This window comes from Haliaeetus leucocephalus, unplaced genomic scaffold (genome assembly GCF_000737465.1).
Source record: "Haliaeetus leucocephalus isolate CR32 unplaced genomic scaffold, Haliaeetus_leucocephalus-4.0 Scaffold206, whole genome shotgun sequence".
NCBI lineage: Eukaryota > Metazoa > Chordata > Aves > Accipitriformes > Accipitridae > Haliaeetus > Haliaeetus leucocephalus.
In genome coordinates this window covers 3,700,769-3,710,222 of record NW_010972642.1, presented here as the reverse complement: position 1 = coordinate 3,710,222, position 9,454 = coordinate 3,700,769, and the positions used below count along the sequence as shown (strand labels likewise).

The following is a 9,454-nucleotide window of genomic DNA, read 5'->3' as shown; positions in this document are numbered from 1 at the left end:
CCGCCATGGCCATGAGGCAGACCCCGCTGACGTGCTCCGGGCACACGCGGCCCGTGGTGGACCTGGCCTTCAGCGGCGTCACCCCCTACGGCTACTTTCTCATCAGCGCCTGCAAGGGTGAGCGGGGACGGGCGGCGGCGGCCCCCGTGTCGCCGGCCCCTTTGTTTCGGCCTGCCCGGCGGGGACGCCCCCGCCCCCGGGGGTGGGTGTGTGGGGAGGGAAGGGGGGGTGGGCCGCGCCGGGCCTCGCCTCCGCCCCGCCGCTCGTAGGCCGCGCATCGCCTTCCTGAGGGGGTGTTGCTGGGCCGGGCGGCTGGTGCTGGCTGGGGCGGGGTAGCCCGTTCGTCCGGCGAAACGCTGGTGCTTGTAGGGTAATAGCAGCTTACGGGGTTGCCGAATGAAAAAGGGAGCGGGCAGCTGGGTTTTGTGGTGCTCAATTACCGGATTAGCCTGGGGAGTATCAAAGCCCGCATTCGCCCAATTTGGATCCACACTGTTGGGGGGGGGGGGGGGGCGGGGGGGGGAAGCCTCGAAAAGATTCATTTCTAAAACTGCCCACTTCTACTGTCTGCGCGCATAGGCTGTAGACTTTAAAGTGAGCTCCCGTTTAACCACGGCAGCTGCCTTGCAGGACGTAGAATGACGACGTCTGCCTCCTTTCCCGTGAGAGCTCTCCTTCATTACGTGAATAGCATTTCCCCTTCATACACGTATACGTTAATCTTATGTGTCTATTCATAAGTTTAAAAGGACATTCTTTTCTGCCTCGGAGTGCTTCCAGTTCAGCTCTACATCTTGTGTGAACAACTTTTTGATGGCCTCCCAGAAAAAAATAATCGCAGGAAAGGCTTTCTGTTTCTGTTTCATTTTTACAGCATCTCTGTGTGTGTTTTAAACATATCTGATTACAAACACGAGACTTATTTCTGCGTACTGTTAGTCTGATAATATTGTTCCAAAGTAAAAAACCAAACCTGTCCTGCCTGAAGAAAATTTCAGTAAAAATAAAACCTAAATGAAGTGCTCCTTTCTGTTTCCCTTCTACCTTAACACAAACCTAAAGAAAACTTTTATCATATTTGGAGTGGTATTTTAATGTCTGTACAGTTTTAGATGCATGCAGCAAGTACAGCTGCATATCTAAGCCTTTCAACTAAACTCTTTTACAAAGAATAGCTTCATAAAGTGTGTGGTATTTCCACGTGCTGGTGCAAGGGAATCTTTTTTAAAAACAGCTTCCTTTTTTATCATGTTACCTAAATATTGGTTTTGTTTTTGTGAAGATGGTAAGCCTATGCTGCGTCAGGGTGACACAGGAGACTGGATTGGCACATTTCTAGGTCATAAAGGTGCTGTTTGGGGTGCCACTTTGAACACGGATGCCACTAAAGCAGCTACAGCAGCAGCAGATTTTACAGCGTAAGTGATTAACTGTCTTTGAAGTCTGTATTTTGATTTTACTCTATAGTGCTCCTTGGTGACACGTAGCTGTAGTAAGTTACTGATTAATTTGTTTTTCTTTAGTAATTGTTAGCTTATGGCTAGCCAAATTAAAACCTAGACTTTTAGGTTCTTGAAGGCAGCTACAGTTAATTCCGTCATGATGAAAAACTATGATTCTTTCTTGATAGATATATGTAATTACCATACTGGTTTGCTAGAATAACATTTCTTTGCAACTCTAATCTCTGGCACTGTAGTTATAGCAGACTTGAAAAAGTGATTTTTATTTTGCTTCTAGCAGCCTCTTTTTCTTACAAGAAAACTCTTGTGAAAATTCTAGTGAATTATTTCTTTGATGTTTTTTGTTGTTTGGTTGTGCTATTTGCAGCATATGTTAAATATTCAGCAAGTTGAATCCTGTTAGTAGACGGCAATCTCTATTAATAAAGTTGTGGAGAAAAACTGCCTTTGTCTTAAAACTAAAATGCTAATTAGTCTGCATTATCCTGAAGAAAAGAATAAAGGAAAATGGTGAGAGAGTACAAAAAAAGCTTTAGTAAAAACATATAAACTGTTCTCACTGACTAACTGGCTTATGTAGCGTTTATGATAAAACGTTATCGTGGTGTCAGGAAAGATTGCTTACAAAATAATCTGACTGTCAGGTTGATTTGTCCTGGTGCTACTAAAATAAAAATGTTTTCTCTTGCCGTTTAGCAAAGTGTGGGATGCTGTGTCAGGCGATGAACTAATCACATTGGCTCACAAACACATTGTCAAAAGTGTGGATTTTACACAGGTATGAAAAACTGTTATACCTTATTCACTAGGGAAGTAAGCTCTTGAGTTCATGTTTTGCTGTTAGTTACTTTTCTGCTTTTTACGTGTGTATCTTAACAGGCAAATAATCTAGCATACCACTTCTAGTTTTTAAGATTGTAGCTTAAATGTAGTAAGTGTGTTAGAGGCTATCTGAGAGAAAGAACTGTTATTTTAAGACTCACAGATGAAGGCTGGTATTTTGATTCAAAATAGAGTTGACCCTTTATAACTTCTGTTTCAGGATAGCAATTATCTGTTAACAGGTGGACAAGATAAACTATTGCGTATCTACGACTTGAGCAAGCCAGAAGCAGGTGAGTCTGCTTTGAGAACTGATTCTTGTTTCTTGGAGTTAAATAAAAGGTCTGAAATTAAAAGCTACTTTCTGTTATGAATCACGAAAGACAAAGTTGAGGATTGTTTTACAAATGTAGTGTCTATAACCTTTTGCTATAGTAAGATTACCTGTATGTTTTATGTTTACCATTTTACAAGTGACTTGGAGTGTATCTATAATGGACTTGAAGGATAGCATGTTTCAGTTCAATGCAGACTCATTAGAAATATGTCTAATTAATTAAAATTTAGTCATCTGAAAGAAAAGAGACTCCACATATTTAAGAGTGTTTAAATTCATGTTGATGCTGGACTACTGATGATTGATATGAAGCTAGAGAACCTTTATGTTAAACTAGTGAGGCTTTTTAAATTTAGGCAATCAGATACTCAGCCTGTTCCTGGAATAAGATCTACAAATAAAGTTGTAAGTGCTTGAAGTAATTTTACAGCTGCTAGTAAATGGAAATTCATATAGTTCAAGAAAGCTCCCAAACTGCTGCATGACATTATTTCATTTTCTTACAAGTATTAAAATATTTGGCTTTACTTTAAGAACCTGACGTTGTCAGTGGACATACTTCCGGCATTAAAAAGGCTTTATGGAGCAGTGATGACAAACAGATTCTTTCAGCTGATGATAAAACTGTCCGGTAAGAAAAAGTAACTTTGAATTTTCCAAGAAGCTCACTTTATTTATTGTCATAATCTACGTGAGAAGATATGGTTTTTGGTAAAGGATACAAGTAACACAAGTTATTAGATCCTGGATTATTATAGCTGCATGCCTAATACAGTTCTTATCTGCTGTTAGAGACAAAACTTTTGTAATAATTCTAATTTACCTCATAAAAGTGTCCTCCCTGATAAGAAGAGGTGGTCTTTGAGAACTGCATAGTAGAATAAATTTATGCCTTTTGTAATCCTAGAGAAGATGAATTTGTAGATGAGGTCTTGTGCATACACATTGTGCTGAGGTATTGCTGTCTTGTCATCTGCAATCCAGCCTTGAAAGATGCACAAGGCATGGGCTAGCCAGGCATTGGTTTAAAAGACTTCTGGAAACAGTGCACTGTTGATAGACATAGCCTTCTTTCTCTGCCATGCTGATCAGTTGAGTAGGCTTTAGTGTTTTTATAACATGGCTCATCCTGTCACAGTTAAGTGTTTTGTTTACTTTATGCCCAATTGGTAGGAGATGTGCTGAAACCTAGACAAACACGACTGCTGGGGAGATAAATTGACAAAGATCCTTCTTCAAACTGTGCTGTCCAGAAAAGATGAGAGATGTGCCTAACTGCTTCCTCAGCTTTCTGGCTGATATGACCAGTGTTATCTCATGTCTAGCTGTCTCTCCATTCTTGTATTTATGGCACAAAGGAGAGAGAAATAGAATGGTCTTTTCTGCTTTGTGGAAGGAATGATGGGAGGGTAAAGTCACTGGTGCAATTTCCTTGTAGTCTCCTTTTCAGCTCCAGTTCTCTTCAGTTTCCTAGTGTTCAAGATAGGCAAGAGCCTAGTCTTGTTTGTTTTTCTCTGAATTGTAGGAATGGAAATGTAGCAGTCATCTAATGAATGAAGATTCTTACTTGTCATAGCAGAACAATTTCATTTCTTTTCTGTTTAGATAGCTCTTGCACCCCTAGATTGAAAACAATATTATCTTAAATGAATCTCTGTTCTTTGTATAAATTGGCGTTAGTACCTCTGCCTTGTGAGGTAAAAAGGCAGAATGGAATCTTCAAGCCTTGCTTCTAGAAAGCTCTGTCGCTCAGGAGACTTACAACAAGATTTTTAACCTCTAAGAGAATCCTTGAGTAGTTAAGTGGTATGTGTACCATTTAATGTTGTTGCATTAAGCTTCAAAAGTAGCAGTATTTTAAAGTAAGTGTGTCTTAAAACTTTGCCCAGGTGAGAATGAAGACAAGGATGCCACTGAAAACCCAAAGTACCTATGGCATCAAACCACATTCTTTTTTAGGAGGCTTTTTTGATTCAAAGCTTGCCATGGATGGGAGGTGAAAATTGTTTGATTTGCTGAAGTAATTTGAGAGGTTTTTTTCCTTTTTGTTTCCTCCTAAGCCTCTGGGACCGGAGTACCATGACCGAAGTGAAGGCACTAAATGTTGCAATGTCAGTGAGCAGCATGGAGTATGTTCCAGAAGGACAGATACTTGTGATAACCTATGGGAAGACTATTGCTTTTCATAGTGCAGAAACGTGAGTCCAAATGACAGAATTTTCATGGGCTTGGTTGTGGGTAAAAACTTGACTGTACAAGGTCAAAATCACCAAGTTGTCAGAACTGGCATTAGTGGACATCTTTGCTTTCCGTCTTGTCAGAGGCAGAGTGTGGAATGACTACCCTCTTCTAAAATAGTGAACCCTAACTGTCTATAACTAGACTGTAAAGGTTCGGTGCCATTTTCTTATTTCACACTAATGGTAATTGTGGTTGAATAAGTTTCGGCCAGGGTTCAGTTCAGTGCTTTTCAGAGAACTGATTATTTATACATCTCTATGATGTCTTAAGAAAGCAAGTTACACACTTAAACATATTCCAGAAAGTATTTCTGAATGTGTGAGCTTTTGTTTTGCTTATTCTGAACTAGTTTCTAACTTGATGAGTGTGATTTGCAAGTATTAAAACTTGTTTCAGAAACTGTGTGTGGGTGTATTCTATCTTAAAAGCAGTTGTGATTAGTAGAATCACAGTTTCCTTGCTCTCAGGATCTTTTTTTTAATGAACTTTTTTAACAAACTTTTCTCCTCAGTCTAGAGCAGATTAAATCATTTGAAGCACCTGCTACAATCAATTCTGCATCACTTCACCCTGCGAAAGAATGTTTGGTTGCAGGTGGTGAAGATTTTAAACTCTATAAATATGACTATAATACAGGAGAAGAACTAGGTATGTTTGTCTTCTATAATCAAAAATGAGTTCTGAAATAGGTATTAGATTAATGAAATGACTAATTAAACTGTTGTACTCAAATAAGGTCTTAGCATAGCATGCTATGCAAGAAGATGAAAAGGTATATTACCAGTTAAGCTTTTTTTCCTACCTCAGTATGCCTAACATTACTCTTCTAGACCTAATTAAAGCCTCCATCAAACAGCTCTTTGCACCTATTTTAAAAAAAAGTTGTCATTCTGCAATACAGTAGCAAGCTGTATGTTAACTTGTGTCATACTATAGCATTTATTAGATGTCTAATGAGTTGCAGCTACTCACTTTTATGAAAATGTGGTATGTTTCTGTTCTTGTTAACGTTGGCCAAATGTATTTAAAAAATATGTATTTGTAAGTTTGTGTTCGTTGATCCTGTCCTTGTTTAAAATTGTGTGTGTGTGGAGCAAGAGGTTGAAGGAACAGAGCATGTATACTCTGTGCTACTGGCTTGCTTTGTAGTTTTGCCTAGAATAAATAAACACCTGTTTTCTTGCAGCTAATAGAACATTAGTATCTTACCTAAACTAGAGATTGCTGAGATACAATTAATAGAAGCTTTGTTTTGCATCAGAAGTTAAGTACTGGGAAAGTGGCCCCCCCTACCCCCCGTATTTTTTTTCCCTCTTCTGATCAGTTTTTACTTACTAATTTCAGTTGTTGGCTGAAATTTGAAATTAATGGTCTTCATATGTTCTCTTATAGAATCTTACAAAGGACACTTTGGTCCAATTCACTGTGTGAGATTTAGCCCTGATGGAGAGTTATATGCAAGTGGCTCTGAGGATGGTACACTAAGGCTGTGGCAGACAACAGTAGGGAAAACCTATGGTCTTTGGAAGTGTGTAGTTCCTGGTAAGTGTGTGCTTCTTCCTGGTGGAACTTGGCTGCTCCATGTGCACTTTTTAAGTAATATCTATCTAAAGTGGTAAACATCATCATATTTCATATAGTAACTGTACTGTCTTCTGAGGATTTCTTTATCCACTCAAATCTGTTAGATTTAAGGATTTACTTTTGTAGCTGTTATTTAAGCAATTAACTTCATACCTGTAAGCTTATTGCATATAGACACTTTGTGGATATTTAAGCAACTAGTCTGATGTATTTTTATGTTGAAAAGCAAGAAATATACCTCAATTAAGTGGAAAATTTTATTATTTTGATTAAGGTGGGTGGGGGAACTGAAGGTATTGACTTTTTTTCTCCCTTCTCTCTACAGAAGAGGAGAATGCAGAAGCAGCAAAAGCAAGGACCACCCTTCCAGGAACTGCAGAGGAAGAAATAGGTAATGCACTGAATTGCCCGCTTCACCTCAGCTAAGTGTTAAAAGATTAGTCAAGATGGTAGCAGTCTTTAGTATGGGAGAGGTAGTTTTCCCCAAGCACCTTCTGGCAGTTTTCACTCTTCTCAAGATCTTTGAATGCATTTTCCTGAAAATGACCATGTGGCAGGTGTCAGACTAGTGACTAGAGCTGTGCAGACTGAACAGATGGGGCAGCATAACTGTATCAGGTTAAATGGGAAAACAAACTGAACTGGTCTTTAAGCAATTCCTGGAACATTTCTTTGGTTTATATATCTCAGGTGAAGTTAAATAATACCCTTTTTATTTAATTGCAGAAGATCTTGCCTCTGAAAACTCAGATTCAGTGTACAGCTCAACTCCTGAAGTTAAGGCCTGATTATTGCAACTGTTACGCGACATGTGGACATAAGAGACTAAATCAAGTGAACAGTGATGAACAGCAGCCTTCCAGAGTGTGCTCTCTACATAAGGCAAAGATGGGCAGTAATTGATGAGAATGCGGTGGAACTGGCTAGGTGTTGTCTGTAAGAGAACTGAGCATCCAAATAAAATAAAAAAAAGACAAGTAGTAGAGTTTTGCTATCTTTTTAGCATAACTGCCTACTGTCTTTTCAAAGAAGTGTGCAAGCCAAGATCCAGTCTCTCCAATTTCAATTAGACTCATTGTAGTGTGTTTTCTTTATTATGGAGAAGAGATACAATGGCTTTTACCCATTCTTTTTTTCTTGAAAGTTGGAAAATTTGGCTTTAGTTCAAAAGAAGGGATTACGTACTTCCAGTATTTGGTTCGGGTTTTGTTTCATTGTACGCTGCTTCTGAATGTTTAACTGTTTTCAGTTGTTTAAATAAAATGCCTCTCAACTCGTATCTTACTGTTCAGTGTTGGATTTGTGGAATGGAAAAGCAACCAAGTTAATAACGTAATCCTTTCTAGCATCTTGGTTTTGTACTATACAGAAGGAAGGCGGTAGGAATGGTTTGGTGTTGGTAGGGAGGGTGGCAAGTTCTTTGATCTGTAAGCTTTGTGTCTTTTTACTCTTTGAATGTAAACGTGAGTCTCTAAAATCAAAACCAGTGAAAACTAAATTAAACATGCTGCCTGAAATATTTGGTTGTACATGAAAATCTCAAAGGTTGGCTATGAATCTGTGTAAAGCTTGGGTTTAGTGCTCCAGACTGGATAAAAAAAGTTAATCTTTCAAGGTTACAAATCATATTTTCTTCATTAAAGAAAATATTGCCATTCTTCCACTTGTTATTTCCTTTAATGTTATGCTTAAAGGTTTACATAATGCATTCTGTATGGAAAGGAGAAAGGTTATACAGAGGTACAGTTATTAATACACTTTTTTTCATATTCATCCTTACTGTCCTTTTGGATTTTTTTCCCCAAGATTACAGTAATGCTATCATCTTAGAAAATTGAAGCTTAACATTTGAAAACTGGAGTATACATTGAAACATCGGCAGTTCCGTCTGAATATAAGAAAATACTTTTCCATAGTGAAGGGCAGTCAAACACTGCAACAGGTAGCCTGGAAAGGTTGTGAAGTCTCCATTCTTGAAGTTACTCAAAACCCAACTGGCTGTGGTCCTAGGGACCCTGCTGTAGCTGAGCTTGCTTGGGCAGGTGGTTGGACTCAGGTGGTTGACAGTCCCTTCTAGCTTCAGCTGTTGGGGTGGGGAAGTAAGAAAGAAAACAAGGAATGGGGTAACCATGAATCATGGTTTCTTAGTACAATACTAGCGTTAAGGATATGTGATTTCACAGACTTTATTCCAAAATTAGTTTTGCAGTTATCTGTTTGAATTTTACTCTAACAACAAGCAAGTCGCAACCCTCTGATTTACAGCTCGTTGTTTCAACCTTATCATTAATTCCATTAAGGCTTGAGGGCTCAAATCTAGTACTTCAGCCTAGAAGCTGTTCATTTTACAAGCTGGAGTATGAGTTTAAAACAAGAAACTCGTGCACCTTACCCCATGGTGAGACATCTTGCAGGCTGTGGTCTTCATGCTGTATTTCAAGCGGGCTGTGTAGCGTCTCACAGAGATGTCTGGAACAGCGTCCTCAGATTTCAGAGCTGTGGCCCTTCGCTGCTGTACGCGATGCTGTGGTTTCTTTGCTAGCACTGGGCAAGTAAGGCTAAAGTTGCAAGATGTTTCATCTAACTGAGAATATTAACAATGTTTAATACCTTTTTCATATGAGTTTGTGTCCCTGTAACTCAGGAAAAAAGTAAAGGCTGTGCAGTTGTCAGTGGCTTTGTTACCAGACTTGCCGTTTGCAGGTGCTACTAGGAAGTTTTACAACGTCGGTAAGTTTACGCAGCCCGTTAAACTGTGTGTGACGCTAGTTTCTGCTTGAAGATTCCACTCGAAGAAACGGGAAGTTGCCTGGACTCGCCATCATCAAGAGGGCAGGTTCGGCGTCTTTAGGACGAAAGGAGCAGAACCTCCTAGCACCCCCTCGCAGAAGGGCGGAGGTCTCGCCCTGCGGCGGCTGAGGGATGGCGGTAGGCCTCGGCTGCCCCGTTACCGACAGCTCCGGTGCGGCGGGCTCGGAACGCCGCGGCCCGGAGCGGGCCCGCCGAG

General features: G+C 39.8%; 1 protein-coding gene across 2 annotated transcripts; it reads left to right on the top strand.

Annotated features, from left to right (window-relative positions):
- On the top strand, positions 1 to 8,105 carry STRAP (serine/threonine kinase receptor associated protein). Of its 2 annotated transcripts, none has more exons than XM_010566122.1 (10): positions 1 to 117; positions 1,283 to 1,418; positions 2,160 to 2,241; positions 2,506 to 2,578; positions 3,157 to 3,253; positions 4,683 to 4,820; positions 5,375 to 5,511; positions 6,256 to 6,405; positions 6,773 to 6,838; positions 7,174 to 8,105. In XM_010566122.1, exons 1-10 carry the CDS (start codon positions 6 to 8, stop codon positions 7,233 to 7,235), a joined length of 1,053 nt encoding a protein of 350 aa, XP_010564424.1. In that variant the 5' UTR covers positions 1 to 5; the 3' UTR covers positions 7,236 to 8,105. The 2 variants fall into 2 exon arrangements, with proteins under 2 accessions (XP_010564424.1, XP_010564425.1); XM_010566123.1 differs by having other exon boundaries at positions 66 to 117; positions 742 to 1,418; positions 7,174 to 8,101.
- The last annotated feature ends 1,349 nt before the right edge of the window (positions 8,106 to 9,454 follow it).

What these genes read in the sequence shown, in the direction of transcription:
- STRAP (XM_010566122.1), top strand. Translation starts at nt 6, where the DNA reads ATGGCCATGAGGCAGACCCCGCTGACGTGCTCCGGGCACACGCGGCCC. An exon ending in GCAGCAGCAGATTTTACAGC is followed by an intron (nt 1,419 to 2,159) that starts GTAAGTGATTAA and finishes CTTGCCGTTTAG; the next exon opens with CAAAGTGTGGGATGCTGTGT. An exon ending in CTTGAGCAAGCCAGAAGCAG is followed by an intron (nt 2,579 to 3,156) that starts GTGAGTCTGCTT and finishes CTTTACTTTAAG; the next exon opens with AACCTGACGTTGTCAGTGGA.